We start from the raw sequence: 24,793 nt of genomic DNA on the forward strand, positions 1-24,793 counted from the left end.
AAATAAGAGGACTTGAATAAGCCCTTAAATGGCATTTTTGAGTCATACTCTTAACGAACTATATATTATTTGCTCTTTCCATATTGTGAATAATAAATATGTATTATTTCAATTTGCTTGTTACACAATGGAGTCTAAGTTATTGTAATAATTATTTGACATAGACTACTTTTAAACTTAGAATTATTCGTTGGCACCCTCACATACTAAACTGCATTTTTTTATTGTTTCCAGGTTGGAGGTAAGCTATTATGTTAGGGTGTGTAGAGTGATGTTAACATTTAAGCTAGCAGGTGAGAGAAAATGGCACTATCAAAGAGTCTAAAGAGGAAAGTTGACAGCGAAAATAGCCATACAAAGAATAATGAAAAGACAACTATGCATTCCTAGTTTTGTAAATGCAAAGCCAGTGTGTTATCTGCAACGACAACCCGATCACACTAAATGCACCTCTATAGCACACATTGTGTTTATTGTGCAATTTATATGCGAATATGAGTTTTTAAGTGCATATGATTCGCATGGGTAGGTTTAGTGCTGGTGTCGGGTGCGTGTGTATTATACGTTGGGTAGGATTAGTGGTGTGGGGTGCATGTGTATTACACGCAATAAAGTGCGTATCAAATGCACACAAAAACTGCTTATTTTCGCATTTAAATTGCATGATAAACACAACACGTGCTATAGAGACGCATTTAATATAATATTAGACATTTCATGATGGTTATTTTAGAGGTGTGTCTAGCGATCCACAGATTCTTTTGAATGTCTTTCAGAACTTTTCAGGCTGTGGCCCGGGCAATATTATTGCTGGTGGGCCAGTTTTGGCCTGCAGGCCGCCTGTTGCCGACCCCTAGTCTAGATGACACAATTTCTGCACTTGATTGATGCATTGTGGTCGTGTCCTCCATCTGGTCTGGATACAGCTGATTATTGTAAACTTCGGAATAAGCAGAAAGACTAACATTAGCGTAGATTCCATTCTTATGGTCAATGAGTACATCGTTGTGTTCCCGGTTCTGGCTGACCTAATTTATGCAGCCTTACAATCATTTAACTGATTTAAATAATAGGAATTTATAATTCTTGTAAAGTACAGACATGTCTTCACCTGAAGTGACTCTTACTGACTCTCTTGTAAGATTTTCTGACATCATCTTGGCTTTCTGGGTTTTAAGGCAGTGTGATCCAGTTTGGTACAGAAAACCCATCAACAATGATAACAAATATTCATTTATGCTTGAATATATGGATCCCGTAGCTAATACAAGGCCTCTTAAAGAAGGCTCTTGGACTAAGAAGGCTCACTGTTACTGCTGGTCCCTCTTATAAACCTCTTACAGAACTTTTGTTTAAAACTTTTTTTTTTGTTTAATTATTTGAACCATACTTCGAGCTTCATTCTTTCTATGAAATGTGTTGGAAGTACTTTATATTATTATTATCACTTCCTATCTTCCCTGGGTTGAAGATAGATTTGTACATAAAGAAAGAAAAACGCTGTTAAAATGCTCCTAGACAGAGCAATGATTTAAAATTATGATTTTAAAATTGACATATAAACCAGAAGCTTTTGTTTGCAAACAAAGGAAGACGCACACTGTACATGAAATGCTTCATAAATATGTCTTCAGATTTTGACATAGAGGATGAATTGCAGTTTTTTGCCCAACCTTACTTATTCGAACCAGAATATACAGACAATGAACTCAGAGAGAGAAGATGCTGCAACACGACCACAGCCACAAGCTTCTGAAAGACAGAGAGCAATGGAGAGCTGGTGATGTCATACATGTCATCAGTTTTAGCCTACTGATCAGGAGAGTGTGTGCTGCATCAATTGGAATATTTTCATGCCACAGCTTGAAAGTTTGGATAATTCAGACGACACATGTATCTCGCTGTGTAACAGAGGATACCAGCTTAGCCGCTGTGTTTTAAAAGTGATTTTTTTATTTGCCCAAAATGAATTGAAAGCGACGTCAGATGCCAGAAGGACCCGGTGCCTCACTCTCTGTAGCGTTAGTAGCCAATTTCTTTACTAATGAGGTATTATACATGCAGCCTATAGGTACTTACTATATATCTTTACAGTTTTCTTTTTACAGCCAGTGTAGACTTGTGCAGTAAACGAACAGTAAATGATTATGATTCAGGCAGCATTACAGGCAAGATTGAATTGGAACATTGGGAATATTATTTAGTTTCATTTAGTTGATGATCAGAGTTGATATGGAGATGGGTTTTGTTGAGTATCAGTGCCACTGGCTGTCGTGTCGATGAGGCCTTTACAGGGGAGAGTCTAGTTGACACAATCTCTGCTGACATGTCAGGGATGCGTTGTGGTCGTGTCTAGGTGCAGGTCCTCCATCTGGTCTGGATACGGCCCGAATCCGGCTGACTAAACCTCGGGATAAACAGAGAGCCTAATATTAGTGTAGATGCCTGATGCCATTGTTCTTATGATGTTAACAAGTACATCAGGTGTTATAGGAAGCATTTCTGGTTCCGGCTGACCTTACATTATGCAGCCTAACAATCTTGTAAATGATTTGAATAATATACATGTATAATATATTCTATGTATATACCAGGTTAAAGAGATAAGTTTTTAGTCTAGATTTGGAACTGACAGTCTTCCTAGCACTGTTGGAGAAGCAGACACACTCTATTCCAATGTTTAGGTGCTAAATAGGAAAAGGATCTACCACCTGCAGTTGATTTTTATATTCTAGGTATTATCAACTGGCCAGAATTGTGAGATCGTAATAGATATATGGTAAGGTATGGTATACTTAATTGTCCCAATGGGAAATTTGTTTTGGGCTCACAAATACAACCACTGCACCAGACAAGGACTACAGTATACTGTATGTGAAGGACTATAATGCGTTATAAGAGCTTGCTCAAGTACTGGGGAGCTAAACGATTTAATGCTTTGTAAGTGATCGGCTAAATTTAAAAATGTATTCAATGTTTAATAGGGAGCCAATGCAGTGTTGACAGAACCGGGCTAATATGGTCATACCTCCTGGTTCTAGTAAGAACTCGAGCTGCTGTGTTTTGGACCAGATGGACTTTGTTTATTAAGCATGCAGGGATACCAGCCAGTAGAGGATTACAATAATCCAGTATTGAGGTCATGAACACATTAATTTATCTCCATTTGGCATTGAAAGCATATGTAATAATTTAGATTTTTTAAGATGGAAGAATGTGGTTTTACAGATGCAAGAAATGTGGCTTTCAAATGAAAGGTTGGTATATAATTGGACACCCAGCTTCCTAACTAATGATGAAGACTTGACAGAGCAGCCATCAATTGTTAGGGTCTGTCATTTTTATGGTAGATTTATTTTAACAGATAGAGACAGAATATCAACTAAAAACACATTATATGAAGGTTATTAATTGATTTGCATTTCAGTGAGCGAAATAAGTATTTGATCCTCAAGCTAAATATGCCATATGCCTTAGTACTTGTGGAGAACTTTGTTGGCAAGCACAGAGTTGAGACGTTTCTTGTAGTTGGTCAAGAATGGGCACATTAACAATCTGTGGGAGGCAGAATTCTTGCTGGTTGGTAGAGGATCAAATACTTATTTCACTCGATCAAATGCTAATCAATTTAGAACCCTTATAATGTGTTTTTCTGGATTTTTTGGTTAATATTATATATCTCTATCTGTTAAAATAAAACGACCTTGAAAATGATAGACCCTTCATTTCTTTATAAGTGTGCAAACTTACAAAATCAGCAGGGGATCAAATAATTATTTCCCCCACTGTAACAGTTAAAACTAATGACATGTTTCCTAATGACATCTCTCAAGGGTAGCATGTACAGGATGAAAAGCAATGGTCCTAGTATTGAGCCTTGCGGTACTCCATACTGAACTTGTGATCAATATGACATCTCTTCATTTACTGATACAAACTGATAACGTTCAGATAAGTATGATTTAAACCATGCTTATCCAATTCCACTAATACCAACATAATTTTCAAGTCAATTCAAAAGAATGTTGTGGTCAACAGTATTAAATGCAGCTCTAAGATCGAGTAACACTAATAAGCCCCTTTCACACAGCGTGTTGATCCCGGGAAATTGCCAGAACGCCTTCTGTGTGAACACTAACATGACCCGGGATTTATACCGGCATCGATGTCGGGTTGGGGACCTAGTAACATTGCCGGAATCAGTCCCGGAACGCGCGCTGTGTGAACAAAATCTAGTCATAGTGATGACACTCGTGCCATTGTTGCTCTTAGAAGAAAGTTTGTGTTCGTCATTAACAAAGAAACTACGAACAAATGTCTGCAAACTGGAACGAAGCAGAGACCATGAGCTCCTCTCTATCCGCGCTGAAGCGGAGATCGTTCACCAGCTGTGGAATGGTATGCATGTGTACATGTATTCGACGCGTGCGTTACACGTCTCGTCCTGACGTCATGTGTCTTTCCGGGATCTTTATGGGTTGTGTGTGAACGCACTCACAGATCCCCGCAAATCACTGGCAGTGTAAATGAACCAAAATCAAACAATCCTGGGACAAATGCCGGGTCACATTATCTGTGTATTTTCCGTAATCTCTGTTTGAAAAGGGCTATAGAGAGATACAAACATGAACGGATGATAAGAGAAAATCATTTGTCACTCTAATGAGAGCAGTCTCAGTACTAAGATACGGTATAAATCCTGACTGAAAATCCCCACAGATACCCTTTTTTTCTAGAAAGGAACATAGTTATGAGGAAAACTGGCTTTTCTAGTATTTTTAACAGAAAGGGTAGATTTGAGATCGACCTGTAATTTACTAATTCTCTAGGATCTTAAATAAGAGGTTTAATAATAGCCAGCTTAAAAGTTTTTGGTACTTATCCTAATGACAATGATGAATGTATGGTTTTAAGAAGATGATCTATGATCTGTGGAACCATCTCTTTCAGCAGATAAGTCGGTATATGGTCTAACATACATGCTGTTTATTTAGATGTTTTAACGAGTTTAGACTATTTTTCCTCTCCTCTCTCTTAAGCAAGAAATGAATAGAATTTCTCCTTAGGGACACTACAATGGATGTCTGATGCGATACTATAGTATGGTTGCATCTTGAGAGTAAATGCTATGCTGTTTGGGAAACATCAGAAGTTGAAGCGTTATTTCTTGTTAATTTAGCCACTGTATCAAATAAATACCTAGGGTTGTGTTTGAGTCTAAAAAATAAGTAGATCTAGCAGTTTTAATGCCTTTCTGTATGCAATCAAGCTCTCTTTTCATGAAATGCGAAAAACCTCTAGTTTTGTTTTATTCCTGCTGTGCTCCATTTTTCTAGCTGCTCTCTTGAGGGCCCAAGCATTTAATATTCTTTAAGTGCCAAGGGGCAACTGCTGGAAAAGAGAGGCAATAGTTTCTGTTGCAACATCAAGTTTTTCTAAGCTATCTGGGATGCTGAGGTTAGTAAACTGATCGGAAGATTATTTATAAAGCAATCTTTAGTGGTAGAATTTGTAACAAGGAGTCAGATTTATGATTTACACTAAGCACTATCAAATTTAAACACTAACACAATTATATTTAAAACTGGACTTCTTCGTAATATTGAAGATACTTCCGGAGGAACGCTTCCTCCTTTGCCTTTCAGATGAGGCTCATGTTTATAACAATCTACGGGATGTGGACTCATTTTAAGTAATGAAATGGTCTGGTCAGTAGCGGTTTTAGGCACGGGCGAACCGGGCAGTCGCCCGGGCCGGCATTTCTTCATGTCAGATGGGGGGCGGCACAAGCAGTTAAAAAAATCGGTAACACTTTACAATACGGGTGCACTAATATACATTAATTCATGCTTAACTAATGCACTGATAATCATGAGTTAATGTATAACTAATGAAGAACTAAACCATTAATTAATGATTACTGCATCAGCACCTAATAAAGAGTCTATATAATTAATAGATGAACTATTACATGAATTGCTATTAATTCAATGTGTCATTGTGTATTAATTCCTTAATAACATATTTTATTAACTAATAGTGTAAATTAATGTGTTAATTACCACAATTAGTCAAAGCTATGCACTTCAACTTCCAGTTGTCTGCTTTAATTAATCATTAGCTAATGATTTGCAAAGGTATCATTATGTTATGACTTTACTTGTTGCGGCACATCATTATTAACTAGTCATTTAGTAATTGTAGTAATTTGCACATGAATTTGCAGTAACAATGATAATCATGTATTAATGCATATTAGTGTACCTGTCATATTATCTGGAAGTTAAAATACAAGGCTTTGGCTCATTTTGGTAATTAACATATTAATTAACACTATTAGTTAAAAAAATGAGTTATTATGGAATTAACCCACAATTACATATTTAATTAATAACAATTCATGTATGAACTAATAGATTAAACCTACAGACTCTTAATCAGTTCTCAATGTGGTAATCATTAATGAATAGCTTAAATAATCATTAGTTACACATTAATTCAGTATTATTTGTGCATTAGTTAAGCATGAATTAATGCTTATTAATGCACCCGTATTGTAAAGTGTTACCAAAAAATCCTCTCTGCCGCGAAGGTTTTCTTTTTCTTTTTTTATCATTTCGATTCAATTATTGGCAATGGCGCCCCGCTTGCTGAGAAGGAGCCGTTCACGGAAGCGATGTCAAGAGGGTCTCCTGATTAGTTCACGTATCGCGTCTTTTGCGCGCTCGAGGTCGTTATTTCAAATAGGCGCACTCACGGGAAGCGCGCTCATTATGCGCTCACGGGAAGTGCGCTCATAAACTTTTCAGCATGTGCACCCAAACACTTGGATGTTTTTCTCTCATCCGTAAATAAATCTTTTATCAGAGCTACAGCAAGCGTTTTTCTGTGGTGGAAATGCATTCCCTACTAAAACTTCTCTGTCGTTGTGGAGAGCACAGTGCATGGTTGTATAGCAACGAATGTTATTTAAATGTTATTAACTTGGTGAATTGATTTCATTGTGTATTAGGCTTTTTGAACAAGATTCTATGTATGTGATCATTTTGGTCATTATATTCATGAAATGAAAATAATTTTCATAATGATCAAATAAATTCAACTTTAATTATGTGGGTTTTTTTACAGTAGCCTATAATATGCAAAGTGCAATGTTCTATTTTCTAAATAATCTCTGATTATGTCCTTTTCTCTGAAATTTTAAGAGTGACATAGGGCTACAAAAGCTATTTTAGGTCTATAACAGTTTGGATAGTTGTTAGGTCTGGTTTTAGCCAAGTTTCTGTCAAACAGCACATCTACGTTATGATCTGTATCATATCATTAACAATAAGTGCTTTTGAAGAAAATGATTGAAAATTCAGCAACACAAGCTTTATCATTTTTTTCATTTGTATTATATATGTTTTTTAATTTGTTGAACATCAATCAAACTTTTACCCTTAAATGGGTTTGGGAGTTTTTGTATTTTCTAATTTGGGGCACAGACCGTCTCTGTGATGATATCTAGGTGAGAGAGTCATGTGTTGGGATTTATCTGACCTCAGTGATGTGACAGAGATAGCAGATGGTCTGTTTAACCAGTCTGTCTGATTACTGACCTGGGCCCCAGAATCAGATAATCAAGCTTCAACTCTAAGACTATGTGCCATATTACTAGAGAAGAGTAGCACCACCTCAGGAGGGATGAATAGCATCTCTTTTTAACAGGTCAGGTGCCACAAAAGCGTTTCCAATTGTCAATGAACTCCATAGAAGAACAGAACTGAGGTGGTTCTTGTCTGTTAGAGGATCTAGGGAAAGCATGCAGATGTCTTGACTAAGGTCTTCAGACAGGTTTTCTGACATGTTTGTTCATCCTACATAAAGAGAAGTACTGAAAAGTAAAATTTTGTGATTTGAATAATTGCAAAGAATAAAAATAACTTTATTTATTTATTTATTTGATTTATAAGAACCACACATAATTACATTACCATTATTTAAAGTTGGCTTACCAATTGATAGGACTTCGTGGGAGGTAAGGAGTAGCATGTCCCTGATGTTAATGGTTATGAGCGCTGTTCAGCTGTTTCTGGACTTGATAGCACCAACAGAAGTTTTGACACAACTGAATCCTCGGAATCTCGTGTAGAACTTTGGATGCTATATGGCTTGAGTCAACTGGGGCTGACTGTGGAACACCAGCTAAATATGCAGCTGAAAATAATTCCTCCGTGTTAATAATAAAATAATTCCACATTTATCAGTTACTTGTGGGAGAAAACTGGTAAGAGGTGGACCTTCTGACTGTGGGGGTCCTGGTTGGGGGGCTGTAATGGACCTGCTGATCGTGGTTTACTGTGTAGAGCCTTCGGACTGGGGGTACTGACTGAGCTGTTGATTTCAGAAATCGTTGTAGCTTTCCTTGACCTGGTTTGAAGTCGTCTGGTGAAAAATGTTCAATGCACAACTTCATTTGCTTGACGTATTGAAGCAGTAAATTAACATCCTGCTGAACAGCCAGCAGCCACAACTTCAGTAACTCAGGATCATTTAATGGGAAAGTGTAAAAGGGAAGCCTTTTTTTCTGGTGGCATTGGAAAGGTACTTTTATGTACTCTCACTGGTTTCTGACTGTTTGGGCATCCAGACAGTATTTACACTTTAGTGCCGTTTTAAACACTACACTAAGACCACTGAGACCTAAAGCACAATTCATGTAGAGTTCAATAGCTTACAAATAGCTCTCAAGAATTCGAGTGATACGGAAGAGAAGAAATTGTTGAAAAAAGTAGGGTTTTTTTGTGCACAAAAAATTATTCTTGTTGCTTCATATAACTAAGGTTGAACCACTAGTTACATGGAATATTTAAAAATGTCTTTACCTTTCTGGGCCTTGAAAATTTGCTCTCTATGGAGGGGTCAGAGAGCTCGGATTTAGAAATATATCTGATATTTGAAAAAATATCTGAATTTGTGTTCCGAAGATGAACAAAGGTCTTGTGGGTTTGGATCAACATGAGGGTGAGTAATTAATGACACTATTTTTGGGTGAACTTACCCTTTAAATTACCTCATGTCTCAAAGCACATAACATTATAATAATAATGAATATCAACAATTTAAAGAGCACTTACCTGTACCCACCTGACTGCTGCAGCTTAATTTCAGTGTTGCAATTGAAACACATAAATTGGAGTGACAAGCTGCTCCAAATTCAGTATAACATCATGGGTTTCCATCTCTAACAAATTACAGTAACAGTAAAAAGTGGCTGCTGTTTCGGTTGCGGTGCTCGTACGATGACTGACGTCTGTCTAACTCATATCATGAAACGCGCTGATGACGTGTGATGTCTGCACGAGCAGGGTGCACGGAGGTATGGAAATACAGTAGGGGAGCGTGGGGCACAACCTAACACAGGGTTAAATGTAACACAGACTTTTTATATAGTCAGTCAGGATCAAGCAGGGTTGTCTTTTCGCTCTTTTTCTCTTGCTGCCAGAATACGGTCTCCCGCAAATTTGCCGAAAGTTTTGATTATGTTTCGTGAAGATACTGGACAAAGAGTGTTTTGACACCATGCAAGTACATTTTTTCATCATAGATTTTTTTTTCGGTTTCTGAGTTGGGTGTGTACGTTTCCAAATCTAACTTTATATTGCCTTAATCACTGTCTTGTTGGCTCAAACATAGCACCGTTTTGAAACATGTCAGCAATTCCTAGCGACTGTTAGCTAGGCTTAAAGTATGTAATACACTGCGGGGTTAGTTGTAACACAGTGTTACAACTAAGCTGCCAAGTGTACAATGATAATCAAATGAAAACGGAGCCACACAACTTTTCAGGTTTGAGTATACATTTAACTTTGTTGGACTTTCACAAACAATGTTGGAATTTAAAATGTTTAAAATTTAGTGTACTATGAATGATAATTTGTTTATTTATTAAAAATTTGGCCTGTTTTTAATGTAAAAAACCATTTAAATTTTTATTTAAAGCTCATTTGTATTATTATTACTGTTATTATTATTATTAATAATAATAATTGTACATGCAGCTGCCACACACACATCTATTTTAATTGCAATTACAATATTTTATAATTTTATTTATTATTATTTATTACAAAACTGTGCAGCCCTTTTCTATGTCTCTATCCATGATATTGATCCACAATAGAAGGATGATTGGATGAGGGATGGATGTGTGGATATCTGTCTACAGATGCACAAACAATATCAAACTATACAAATAAAATAGTACTGAATTATGTGTGTTACACACAAGTGTTACAACTAACCCCTCTTTCTGTTACAATTTACCCCGCATATGGGGTAAGTTGTAACATTTGCACTTCTTTCACTTTCAGTGCAACTGTACGAAAATAGTAGGTCCTAGAAAAAAAACTTTAAGTGTTCATTTGTAGCAGAGATGTGTATGTTGCTTGTGTAAAATGATATTAATCTAACCTAATTATTTTTTAATTAATTGAGCCAAAACCAAAATGCGTTAGGTTGTGTCCCGCTCTCCTACATATGTTGACAGGCAGATAGGACATTGTATCATTGCATTTGGACAAACATTTTATGGTCAAACTCCTTCCACAGAATACATTTATAACTTATTCATCACTATCAGGATGTGAAGAGACTTTCAACCAACATAAAAAAAAATAAAAAATCTGGTACAAATCACCTACCCTGCCATAAAGGGCACCTATTATGCCCCTTTTTACAAGATGTAATATTGGTCTCTGGTGTCCCCAGAATGTATTTGTGAAGTTTCAACTCAAAATACCCCACAGTTAATTTATTATAACCATTTGAAAATGTCATTTTGGGGCCTGCTTAAAAATGAGCTGTTTCGGGGGTAGACGGCTTTAAATGCAAATGAGCTGCATATCCCCGCCCTGCCTTTGGATGAGGGCGTAACTTGATACCAATGGCAGTCGGTACTGAGAGATTGAGAGAAACCGCTGTTTTGAATGTCATTCAGCGTACGTTTGAAGGTGCTTCTGTGGCAAATGTGAGGAGATGGCTAACTTACAGAACAAGAACATATATGCAGTTTTTAATACAATATCTTTAAATATATATAAACGTGTGGATACTATACAAACAAGGTTTAAATTATATAGCCTACACAGACATCCTACGACAACAACAACTTTAGACGCATTTGTTGTTGAATTGGCTGACATTGACTGAAAAGACTATTTGGTCAAAAATCATAAAATACAATTACTGTTACTGGATGTGACGGTGGATCGCAAACAGTAGATGACGATTAACAGTTGAGGATTAACTTTTAAACTACAACAACAGAATAAACCCACGACAGAACAGTTATGTTTCCAAGAGACATTACAGGCTGTCGTTGAAACAATGGAAGATGTGTGTACAGATCACCGAGGGCGGGGTCTATGCCACAACCACACTGTCAATCAAACCCCTTTCTCACTTTCTACGTCACAAAGAGCTGGATCTTAGAACAGCTCGTTCTGAGACAGTGAATATGATTTATTGAGATTGTAAAAAAAACACTGGGTGGATTTTTATTATTCTAGGATGGTTTTGCTCACACACTGCCGACACACATTTATGTTCAAACACCATGTAAAAGTGAATTTTCCATAATAGGTGCCCTTTAAAGGCCAATTCACACTGTACCAACAGATGGCAACCAATGCTAACAGTCACAACTACAACAGACACCTGCAAACACTGATAGGGAGAACACACTAATCATACAAAATCCCACGTAGTGTCCGTTACAGTGTCCGTGTCGGCAACTGTCGGTGCAGTGTGAATTTGTGCCGTTGCATTTCCAAATGCGCATTAAACTGACAGCGCATGTAGAGATGGAGTTTACTGCATTTACTTTGAACTGAGCTGCTCTGAAAACACTGAATCACGAACTGATCTCGTGAACAAAGTGCGCAGTTCTAATACTTAAATTTCAACCTTTCCCGATTTGATAAGGGCACTAAGGCGATATTGCGCTTTCTAATCAAAATTGTGTGACAGATACTTTGCCAAAGCTTATGAAGTTTAAACATATTTTCAGTTCATTATGAGATTTGATGCCTCGGGTGAGAATGGTTTTAATATTGACGATCATCATAACCTCCACTTTGCGCTAAAGGAAAGAACTGAAGGGCCTTTGCGAGACAGATTATCTCTGGGTGCAGGGAATCATGAAAGCTCCAATACCAGCCAGTTTTGGCACAAGTTCTGAAAATGCTGATAATGAAGAGAAACTCAGCATGACAATGATCCAAAACACACATCGAAATCAACAAAAGAATGGCTTTAGCAAAGAAAGTTTAATGTTTTGGAATGGTCCAGCCAGAGCCCAAACCTGAATCGATGGCCTCACAGTTTGCAAACAAAAGAGTAAAAAAAAGCACTCTTCAGCAGTTGATTATTGTTAACCATAGTTTTTTTTTCCCTCTGAAATGTGTTCCTTTAGTTTGCAATTTGTTATTTAAACGTACAAAGTTTTGTTAGAATGTATATTTGTTTATGCTATAATTAATTTACATAGAACTACATACATATACAGTAACTACACTACTATTCTTCTGGTGACTTGAAAGCACTTCTGAAATGCAAATCTAGTTTATGTTGTAAAGCTGAGTTTGTAGACAGAATATACCAGGGTCTCTTTCTGTGCTTTGGTACAGAATATTATTTCTGAAATGTTCCAGACTTTAGTACACTATTTGCAGAAGCGTAACGATTTCTGTTAAATGTCTGAATTACAAATCATTACTTGGCTAAGAAATATGCCGTCGTTTGTTAAAAGTATTGACGCCTGTATCGACTCAGCAGTATTTATACAGTTTGAAAAAAAGCTATCTGACGCCTACCATATCAATCACCATTATGTGCTATGGTTGGCTGACGAACATTTAATTAGCTCCTGAAACCTTCAGCCTTTACTCACAGCTCCGTCTATTTACATCATTACTGCTTGGCACAACAACACGCTGGTGTCAGAAATTGACCCTTGCCTCTTCTGGGAGATGCACTCATTCCATTTGAGACTTGAAGCAATAGACAAAGTGCAATTCTCAAAGACTAGGCTTTGAGAACTAATATGAAATAAACGACAGAATATTCTTCTTTTCCAGAGCACCAGGCTGGCCTTGGATCATCTGGAGTCAGTTCCTGAGAAACTCAGTCTGCTGGAAAACTTCAAGGATCTCGAGGTTGGATGTGATGTTTTGGTCAAAATTTAACCTCCCTCTGAGGCAGATATCATGGTTGGCTTATGTCGTTTCAGGAGTCACAGAGGCAGAGAGAAATGGTGGAACAACGTTATGCCAAATATAAGGAGATAGTTGGGGACCTCCAGCATCAGCTTGAAGAATCTAAGAGGAGGATTCAGGAATACAGGGTATGAACATATACTGTAGCACTGATTCCATGCACTTAATTTTTAAACTTAATAAAGTTTAGTTTAGCCAAAAAAGAGGACTGGTCCCCTGACTGAGCTTGGTTTCTTAATGTTTTGTTTTTTTTCTCCATTCTGTCAACTGATAAAGTTTAGATTCCTGGCCACTGTCGCCTTTGGCTTGCTTAGTTGGGGACACTTAAATGGGATAGTTCACCCAAAAGTTCTGTCAATAATTACTCCAGCTATTCAACTACCACTTTGATGCCTCAAAGTAAAACAAATCCATATGAATTGAGTAGTTCAGTCTACATTTTAACTTAATATTCAACACTTAATATTCAACAATATCATTGTTCTGACTGTAATGACACACTTATATGAGAGCTGAACTGAGCTGGTTCATTTAATCTAAAGCAGTTCTGCAAAAATCTATTTTAATAATTAAGGATCTTTAACTGACTTCCGCTGAACAACCGCTTTTCAAACAGCTTTTCCTTTTTATTTTTATTTTATTTCCTTTTAAGCTGCTTTGAAACAATCTCTATTATATAAAGTGCTATATAATAAGTTGAGATGCACCGATTGATCGGCTGGTGATTGGAATTGATCACGACTGGCCAGTCAGTCTGACATATGCCGATTTTATGCCGGTTAAATGCACTCGGGTGCCACATGATTAACGTCGCGCATCAGTATCACACATGCACAGACTGCACACGGAACGCACATGTAGTAAACCCGGTGAATTAAGGCCGTTTCACACAGCAAGCAGGAGCAGCGTGTTTTTTGTTCGGCGTGCATATTAATCAGTGAGTACATTCACACCGGGAGCCGGAGAAGCGCGTGAGCGTTGTGAGCAGCAATGAAGCGCGGTTTCGGCGCCCAGTCTATTTTTCCTGCGCTCAATTAAAGTGAAGGCACATTTTTGATGGACAATATGATTTCATCCAAAAATGTGCATGTCTGGTGTGTTTTAACAAGAACTGAAGTAGGCTATGTCAGAAAAGAAAACGAAGACTTAAAAATATTTATAGAAAATGTACCCATTTAAAATTGTTTTTATTATTTCCCAATCACTTCCCTGCACATGCTCCACTTGTCCTGTTTATCCTGGCTGGACATGTGTCAGATTAGAGAAGAACTGTTTGTGAAATATAACTTGCCATTGATGTACAAGTGATTGCAATAGGCCTGTGTGTGAGAGATAAATATCTATATACTGCAAGGCTATGTTTATTTTAAATAAAATGCTATTAAATTTAAATTTAAATGCTAAATATATATATAATTGTTATTGGATTTGAAAAGGAAATGGTTCTTCCATAACACTGCACTTTAGATGTGTGTGAATTTCCCACACCAGAAGTAATTTATATAGTTCTGTTTTATATTATAGCAATTATCTGTTCAAAATGTTCTATGCAAACTGTTGTATTAAAGAGAAGATAGAAAATAAAATAAAATTAATGTGTGTGCTGTAAAGTGGTTTGAAAAAATTAAATCGGAATCGGCTAAAATAGTTATCGGCAGGTCAAACTCAAGGAACAATTGGAAATTGGGATTGGCCTAGAAAACTGTAATCGATGCATCTCTAATTAATAAGTGCTATAATCAAAGGTGATTCGATTTTCTGAAGAGACTCAATCGCTTAATATGATGAACAAATTTTATTTAATAGTTTATTCACATTTAAACATTAATTAACGTATATAAACAAAAACTGAACCTACTTGACACATGAGCTCAAACGTGCTGTGTTACAGGGAACTATCTGTAACTAAACTAACCTTTTCCACTGGTGGCACTTGCGCTGCTAACTTTTTCAGTTACTGGCGCAAAACATGATTTGGTCGCACAAATTATTTATAGTAAGCCGCTCTCTGGATAATAATGAATAATAATGAAACTGTACTGCATTAGGGGTGGAACGGTACAGAAGTCACCTTGGTTCAGATATTCAGACGGTTCGGTACAATGAAGTGAAAAGCAAAACAAAAATGCAAAAGGCATTTTCATAAATCTCTTAAGCCTGGTATTTTGAAGTTGTTTAAGTTTTATTAATAAATGCATAGAACCAGTTTATTTGTAGAACACTGACAATAGTTTTATATAATTAGTTTATTAATTAAATTAATAAAAAGACAAAATTACCTTGATATATGTTTGGTAATTGTACTTGAATGAATGTAAAATTAATATGCTATATTTCAGATAAATATATTTCAGGCAAACTGATGACAATAAAATGATAGCTTATAAATATATATCTGGTTGTTGTTTCTGTTCCACAACATTTTGTATGTCATGTTTGGGGTGTGGGATGAAGAGAGGGATATTTTCAGTAATTATTTAATAAAACATTATTTATCTTCAGTGTGTAGTATTAGCCAATCAGGTGTCTTTGACACGCGATTATTGCGATTACGAATTATCGCGATACGAATCACGCGATTACGATTCAGCCTACACAGCACAAAAAAAACTAGTCTAAGAAACTGCTAGTGATCATATAACGTTAGTCGATGTCAATATCAGTGCTAGCAATATAATTAGTTAGCTAATGGCAGAGTTTATCAGCCGAACTCCAGAGCGCAAATCTACCTTTGGTGTACCAAAATCATTGTAAGGTACACGGGGTCTTACATCTCTGCGTCTCGCGAAAGAAACTAAAAAACAGACCCGTCAAAATAGTCAGTGATACATTTGCGACCCATTAAAAATTAGGGTCGCAATGGGATTTCAAAAGGTCGCATATGCGACCATTTTGGTCGCAGTGTAGTTCCCTGTGTAACATGAGAATGAACCTCATTGGTTATTGCTGAAGCTCAAACGTGCTACGTAACACACGAGAATGAACCTCATTGGTTCTTTCTGAAGCTCAAACGTGCTGCGTAACACACGAGAATGAACCTCATTGGTTATTGCTGAAGCTCAAACGTGCTGCGTAACACGAGAATGAACCTCATTGGTTCTTTCTGAAGCTCAAATGTGCTGTGTAACACCAGAATGAACCTTATTGGTTCTTTCTGAAGCGCAAACTTGCTGCGTATCACACGAGAATGAACCTCATTGGTTCTTTCTGAAGCTCAAATGTTTTGCGTAACACACGAGAATGAACCTCATTGGTTATTGCTGAAACTCAAACGTGCTGTGTAACACACAAGAATGAACCTCATTTGTTCTTTCTGAAACTCAAACGTGCTGTGTAACACACAAGAATGAACCTCATTTGTTCTTTCTGAAGCTCAAACGTGCTGCGTAACACAAGAATGAACCTCATTGGTTCTTTCTGAAACTCAAACGTGCTGCGTAACACAAGAATGAACCTCATTGGTTCTTTCTGAAACTCAAACGTGCTGTGTAACACACAAGAATGAACCTCATTTGTTCTTTCTGAAACTCAAACGTGCTGTGTAAAACAAAAGAATGAACCTCATTGGTTATTTCTGAAGCTCAAACGTGCTACGTAACACGAGAATGAACCTCGTTGGTTCTTTCTGAAGCTCAAATGTGCTGCGTAACACACGAGAATGAACCTCGTTGGTTCTTTCTGAAGCTCAAACGTGCTGCGTAACACATGAGAATGAACCTCATTGGTTCTTTCTGAAGCTCAAACTTGCTGCATAACAAACGAGAATGAACCTCATTGGTTCTTTCTGAATCGCGATTAATCACATACAAAATAAAAGTTTGTGTTTACATAATATATGTGGGTGCACTATGCATAATTATTTTGTTCATATATCCACCTTTTTCTGCTCTAAACAATGCGCGCTGCCATGACGACGATCCCGATAGTCAACTTCCGGATCGAGTCTGGTCTATGCTTTTTTGCCATGTGTTTTAGATTGTGTCATCCCCACATCGCTAAACTAAATCGAAAAAAACATTCATCAAATGTGATCTGATCACGTTATTTTTTTATTAAATCACAGATAAAAACAAAATGAACGTTTTTCTTTGCTTCATAACTTCCAAAGGATAGCTGATGCATGACTGCACGATCTCCAGCAAACATCCGACAGTCTCTATCACCCCGACTGCTGCAGAATCACAGTTCTAAAAGGTTAGGCTGGTTAGCCCCTTGACTCCTGCTACTTCTGCTTTCAAAGATGCATAGTCTACATTTCTCACTCAGGCCTGTGAGGTTAGGCATAATAACGTTACGCTGAGTTTCATTCATGAGACCAAAGTCCAGTTTGCACGCTGTTGCCTCCGTCATGATCATCATTTACTATATACTTCTTATTTATTAAAACTAGGCAATTGGTTGATGAAACATTGATTGAAATTAAGATACAATTAGTGAAAAAAGGACAGCAGGAAGTAGAAAACCGTCTAGTCAGAAAAAGGTTGATAAATACACACACATGCATGTATATTTAAGAAAAAAATATTATAAAATATTTATATTTATATATAATATATATTATGTATAAATCTATTTACAGTATATACATGAAAATATTTCTTAAATATATACAAGCATGTGTGTGTATTTATATACAGTATATATAAAATAATTTTACATAGTGCACCACCAATTTTACATAGTTACATAGTGTATAGTTACATAAAGTTTTCATATATTATGAAAACACAAACTTTTATTGTGGATGCGATTAATCGCGATTAATCGTTTGACAGCCCTAGTTCTTTCTGAAGCTCAAACAGGTTGCGTAACACACGAGAATGAACCTCATTGGTTCTTTCTGAAGCTCAAACGTGCTGCGTAACGAGAATGAATCTCATTGGTTCTTTTTTGAAGCTCAAACGTGCTGCGTAACGAGAATGAATCTCATTGGTTCTTTTTTGAAGCTCAAACGTGCTGCGTAACGAGAATGAATCTCATTGGTTCTTGCTGAAGCTCAAACGTGCTGCGTAACACACGAGAATAAACCTCATTGGTTCTTTCTGAAGCTCAAAAGTGCAGCGTAACACATGAGAATGAACCTCATTGGTTCTTGCACGTCAAACAAACATGCTTGAGCTTCCGTTTACCAGAACTGATGCGTTGATGAATGTTTATATGTGAATAAAAGCCTAAATTCAATCTGTTGTGATCGTGTCTTTTCAGAAAACTATTTATATCTTTATGAACTTTTTGAAGTGTCATTTGCATAGAGTACAGAAAGCTCTCAGATTTCATCATTTGTGTTCTGAAGATTAAGTCAACATGAACAACATGAGGAACAACATGAGTAATTAATGACATAATTTTAATTTTTGTGAGCTATCATTTTAATATTTAGCAATATTATTGAGTGAAAGCGGATGATGACTTCACTGTTTTCTGCAGAGCCAATTATGATTTATTTCATAAGTGATTAACTTTACAGTATTGAACTGAACTGAATAAACACTGAACTGACTTGAGCTATTGTCTTTTTAGAGCTGCTTTACAGCAGAATTAAATTCTGTTTGCATCATTGATCACTGTTTTCCTGTTTATCACTGTAAAGCTTTGAATCAATGGTGAATCAATCAAAAGGTGACGACTTGACTGTTGTCAAATATTGTGACAATAAGTCAAGTCACCTTTATTTATATATCCCTGTTCTTGAAGTTTTGTCATTAAATGACAAAATAAAATATGGTTATTAATTTTTTATAGATTTTCTCTATAAACAATGGTTTACTCATTAGAAATTAGTTTCTCTTAGCAACAACAAAATTAGACGAACACTTTTTTACTGTGTAAGATTGGATGTTAAATCTTAGACTTAACTCTTCTGTCTGCTGTTAATCGTAGGGTGAGAAGTTGGATGCGACCTGTCGGAGTCTCCAGTTCACTGGTCTGACATCATCTCTGCTCAGTCAGAACAATTTCCTGACCAGTTCCTCTCTATCCACCCATACCTGTGAGTACACGTGTTCGGGACACCTGCTGTTAAAAGTTGTCAAATTTATCATGTTCTGTGATTGTTGCTAATACATGACAAATTATTATTTGCTGTTTAGGCCTTAAGGATGGCTTATGATATGATGTCAAATTGTATATCATTTCTCACGTTCTAATAAAAGCAAAATCAGTTTAATAGGAGTATAATACTGGCGATACTGGCTTTAATAGTCCTAGGCAAAAGATGGCATTAAACAAACATAATTTAACACCTTTACTGGCATTCATACAAGCTAAAAATGTCTAGAATTTTTATCGCGTGCAAATCTCGGGGGATTAGCGGGCAATAAACGCTCTGCAATCTGTTAGTATGAAAGAGCCAACAACGCATCAAAGACACTCGCAGACGCGTCGCTGAGCCCAGAAAAATATCTAGCATGCTAGATATCTAGAGCTGTCGCACGACTCAACCTCACGTGATGTCATGAGCTATAGCCAATCAGAGCAAGGCATGGGATGAGGTAACCGGGTAAATATTATTTTTGTCTTTTTTTGCGTTTTTTTCTCAGAGCAAATCATCGGGCAAACAGTTTGCAGCACTAGTTTCTGTCTGACGTCCATATTCGTGTGTTGTGTTCTTCGTCTTCTTCGCTGGGTATTGGCGCGCGTGCTGTTTCGCGTTATTTCCGGTTCGCTTTATCGTGTGATTTTTCGTGACAAAATGTGGTTTGTAGACAAGACTGTGGTCTGTTTCTCAGCCACCCATCGTTGGGTGACTGAGAACTCGTGTTGTGCGTTACCTCCTGTTGTGGATCAATCACGTTGTGTCGTGTGATGTGAACAGCTCAACAACTTGAACACTACATGATTTTAAAACGTCGGACTGAACTGTGGGGTTCACACTGGCTTGCTCTCTGTGAAATCAGGACTGTGAACAAGGCTTTAGCTTCAGTGGGCAACCAGTCTAGATCCGCTGGTTTGAAGAAAGTTAAAGAGAAAAGTCTCACACCACAATGACTCGACTCAAAAACAATCCCAGGTGCTTATACTGTACAGTGGCTAGGTTGACAAGGAAGACTGTGATGTGGTGGCAAGTTTATTCAACTCTCAAGTCAATAAAAATGCAAGTCAGTTTGGTGGAAGAAGGCCATCTCTTTTATTTCCTCTCTAGCTATAAAAAAAAATGTGATTGTTGCTCATTTTCAGTATAAGCAAATGAACAGATGATTAGGTGTTGCCTTGAAAAAGGACCTAAAATATGATATATGCTGAATGGAAATCTTGTAATATGGTTTGCAGTGTAATTGAACTATTTCAGAGTAAAACACCTTTTAGAAAGGTGAATTAGTCCATAGTTTTTTTCAGAATATGAATGTGTTCTTGGTACTAATGTATATAAACATATATATATATATATATATATATATATATATATGCACTTACACTTACTACTCTGCACTTACATTCAGTTTTCTTCTCTGTTTAAAGCACCACAGAAACCTCTTGCCGGTCCAGATATGGAATCCAGTCTGACCCAAGATTTTTTTACAATCAATGGAGCAAACTCTGAACACACAAGCATGTAGGACTTTCTACAGCTGGAAACTTTTGGCAGTAATGACAAACTGTTAATAAAAACTCATGACTACCTCTGATCCCACCAGATCCCACGTTTAGACTTTCACGTTTATCAGATTACTTCAGTGTAGAACATGAGTGCCCTGTACACTACAAACAGTAATACTATGTCATTACACAGTTCCCATGTAGTACCTGTATGACTGTTCAGTTACAGCTAATTGTACTGGTCATGAAGTGCTTAGCTTGTCTTTGTCTTTGTTTTTATGTATCTGTAACTTTGATGTAACACTGTATATTGTCAGATATTTTCATCAGATGATTTAGAACATGGTAAATCTATGTGGTATTAACTAAAGAAAACTAATTTCTGTGATTCTACTGTATTTTATATTTTAAAATATCTCATTTTGAATAATGTTGTTTTTTAACCTTAACTTAGTAACATAAAGTGAGGTTTGCTTGTTTTTATACTAGGCCTAAGTTTTTATACATCAATTTAAGGAAAGCTGTGCTAAATTACAGTGCCTTGCCTGATATGTTTTGTATTTTATATCTTTTTATGTTGTGAATGAATGTTTTTTTTTAACTTCAAAGTCTGAAACAATGAATATATGAGAATTACACTTGAATGAATGTGACACAAATAAAAATAATCACAACACAGCTGCAAAACTCCTTAATAATTTGTCTTCTTAGGATGCAAAATTTGGGTGCACATGACATGTTCTTGCAGTCAGAACTTTAAAGATACGATAATCGAAAATAATATCTTGAATCTTTTTGTTTTAAATACTGTAATAGCAAAAATAGAATGCCTTAAAGGAACACTCCGACTTTTTGGGACTTTAGCCTATTCACCTTACCCCCCAGAGTTAGATAAGTCCATACATACCTTTTTCATCTCCGTGCGTGCTATAAGTCTGTTTGACGCACCCACCGCTAGCCTAGCTTAGCACAAAGACTGGATGTGAATGGTTGCAGCTTTCATACTAATCCAAATGAGTGACAAAATAACGCAATTGTTTTCCTATTTACACGTTGTGATTTGTATAGTCACAAACTGTATACAAATAAGAAGGCCATATGAGACACGGACATCTTTTAACCTTATAAATACTATATTTTCTGAAGGCGAAGCACTGCTACTTGGGCAGAGTGATAACAATCACCTGAGACGCACCGTGACGAGGAGCAGAGAGTTCGCTTCGCTCAGTGTTGGAATAAAGAGTCAGCAATTACTAACGTTAGATAGAAAAGCATAGTTTATCATGGGTGTTTGCTTTATTGTATGAGCTGTGACAATAAACAGGGGAGACCAGGTAATACAGTACCATGTTTCATTGATTTCCAACCAAAAACGCACCCAGATTTATAAATATCACATGAATAAATAATTATTATTACAGGAATCAATATATTTTAAATGCAATTCATTAGCTGAACCAAATGTATTCAACAGTATATAATATACAGTAAAATTGCATTACTATAGGATAGAATAAGGGGAAAGTAATAGCACAAATTGTTTTTGCACAATGAACTCACAGCCTATCGTACCCATTTGCACGCTCAAGTTCGTTATTTCCATGGTTATTTCAAATTTAGGCTACTAGGCGCGCCGCGTGCAGGGTGCAAGTTCAACGCGGTGAACGCGCTCGTTTTTTTTCCAAGCGCGTCCGCACCGCATCAAGATAAAAACTTATTCATACCCTAATCATATAATAGTGTCACTAACGTTACATTAGCTCTGGCTAATGGCACTGTTACAGTAGGTCATCTAAAAACATAACGGAACACTTACCTCAGCCGCAGGTGATCCACTTGTCCTGTCTGTGCTATCGATGGGATAACTTAGCCGTATCCTTCAGCACATTATGGTCCGTGTGGCAAATTCCATTTTTTCAAAATAGTCGTCCATTGAAATGTACCGAGCAAACATAATGTCCCTTGATAATCTATTTAGGTGTGTTTGGATCAATATCCAGAGTAAGTTAGCCATTTCTTCATCCAGTCAGCGTTTTTAGTTGGAATTCTGTGAAACATGGTATTACCTCCCCTGTTTACTGTCGCAGCTATTTACAATAGAGCGAAAACCCATGACTGTAAACTACGCTTTTACTATTTATAAATTGCTGACTCTGTTACCCAAACACTGAGCGAACTCTCCGCTCCTCACCACGGCGTGTCTCCGGTGATGCGGTTATCACTCCGCCAAAGTAGCAGTGCTTCGCCTTCAGAGAATAGTTCCCAGGTTTTATACGGTTAAAAGATATCTGTGTCTCATTTGACTTTGTTATTTGTACATTCTGTGACTATACAAATCACAACATGTAAATAGGAAAACAATTGCGTTATTTTGTCACTCATTTGGATTACTATGAAAGTGCAACCATTCACATCCAGACTTTGTGCTAAGCTAGGCTAGCGGTGGGTGCGTCAAACAGACTTATAGCACGCACGGAGATGAAAAAGGTATGTATGGACTTATCTAACTCTGGGGGGTAAGGTGAATAGGCTAAAGTCCCAAAAAGTCGGAGTGTTCCTTTAATGTCCGTAATATCTTAATGTGTTAGGAACACCATACTAATACTGTGTTTGACCCCCTTTCGCCTTCAGAACTTAATTCTATGTGGCATTGATTCAACTAGGTGCTGAAAGCATTCTTTAGAAATGTTGGCCAATATTGATTGGATAGCATCTTGCAGTAGATGGAGTTCTCTTACGAGAGGTTCTCTCGTATTGCGTAAGCTAGCTTACGCTACGGGAAAGATTCATCTTTGCTGAGAAGTTGAAGCCAAAAAATTATTCCATAATTTTGTAATCATTGTCAACGCAGTCTCTTCTGAGGCAGACCATGAGCGGGCTAGCGGCTCATTGGTTCACTCAGAGAGAATGCGCGAACCTATGGGAGAGCGGCGCTGAGTCCGCGGCCAATGAGCGGACGGCGCTCGCTCACTGCGTCACAGCCCGCCAAAAGGGGCGTGGCTACAGTGTATAAAGGTAGCTCTCCCAGGCTCGTTCGTCGATTCTTCATCATTCAGCGAGCTACACGCATCCGCTGTCCTGGGAAGAAGCCGCCGTCGTCGAGAAGGCACCTTCTAGCGAGCTCCAGAGTCTGAGGAAGCCGGCCATCTGCCTGCCTCCTTTCGCAGGCCGTCAACCGCCTGGGTCTCGAGTGGTCTCCTCCCCCCGAGCAACCACCGAACCGCATGGATGGGAAGTTCCTGCACCGGCGCCCGGCCCCCGCCTGCAGCCGGGCTGCACCATTCCTGCCTGAGCTTCACAACGAGCTCACAAAATCCTGGAATGCCCCTCTTTCGGCTCGTAACCGCTCCGATGTGTCCGCTTCGCTGCGCTCAGTGGACGGAGCCGCCGAGAAGGGTTATACTGCCATGCCGCCCGTCGAGGACCTGGTCGCCGCTCATCTTTGCCCGCCCTCTGCTAGATGGCGTTCTTCCCCTACGCTTCCTTCAAAAGTGTGCAGAGCGACCTCTAACTCTCATGCCCGCGCCTATGCTGCCGCCGGACAGGCCGCTTCAGCGCTGCATTCCATGTCAGTCCTCCAAGTGTTCCAAAGCGACATCTTGTGCGAGATGGCGAACAGCGGTAGGAACCCGCCCATCCTCTCGGATCTGAGAAGCGCTACGGATCTTTCCCTTCGCGCCACTACAGCCGCCGCACAAGCCCTGGGGAAATGCATGGCCGCCCTCTGTGTCGCTGAGAGACACTTATGGCTCACGCTTACCGACATGGGAGATTCAGAACGCGCCGTGTTCCTCAACGCGCCTATCTCTCCGACCGGTCTCTTCGGATCTGCCGTCACGGGCATCGTTGACCGCTTCTCCGAGTTACAGAAAGCGACTCAGGCCGCTCGCACGAGCCACCTGCCAGAACCCGACATCAGCGCCCGCCTCAGCAAGCTCAGCAGCCCCAGCGTAGACAGGGCGGCCGCCCTCGCTCTCGCTCTGACAGCCGCCGCAGAC

The 24,793-nt window shown here is 38.1% G+C and overlaps 1 protein-coding gene across 3 annotated transcripts in view; it reads left to right on the plus strand.

Moving 5' to 3' along the window:
• The window catches only part of cep128 (centrosomal protein 128), a 68,326-nt gene extending 46,871 nt beyond the window's left edge, over positions 1-21,455 (plus strand). For all 3 annotated transcript variants that reach the window (XM_089118421.1, XM_089118422.1, XM_089118420.1), the window contains exons 21-24: positions 13,122-13,199; positions 13,274-13,387; positions 19,140-19,248; positions 20,718-21,455. In XM_089118421.1, the coding sequence (XP_088974547.1) occupies positions 13,122-13,199; positions 13,274-13,387; positions 19,140-19,248; positions 20,718-20,815 (399 nt within the window). In that variant the 3' untranslated portion in view covers positions 20,816-21,455. The remainder of the gene's footprint in view (positions 1-13,121; positions 13,200-13,273; positions 13,388-19,139; positions 19,249-20,717) is intronic.
• Positions 21,456-24,793: the final 3,338 nt, after the last annotated feature.

The sequence above is a fragment of the Pimephales promelas genome, chromosome 13 (assembly GCF_988280905.1).
Source record: "Pimephales promelas chromosome 13, fPimPro1.hap1.1, whole genome shotgun sequence".
In the NCBI taxonomy this organism is placed as follows: domain Eukaryota; kingdom Metazoa; phylum Chordata; class Actinopteri; order Cypriniformes; family Leuciscidae; genus Pimephales; species Pimephales promelas.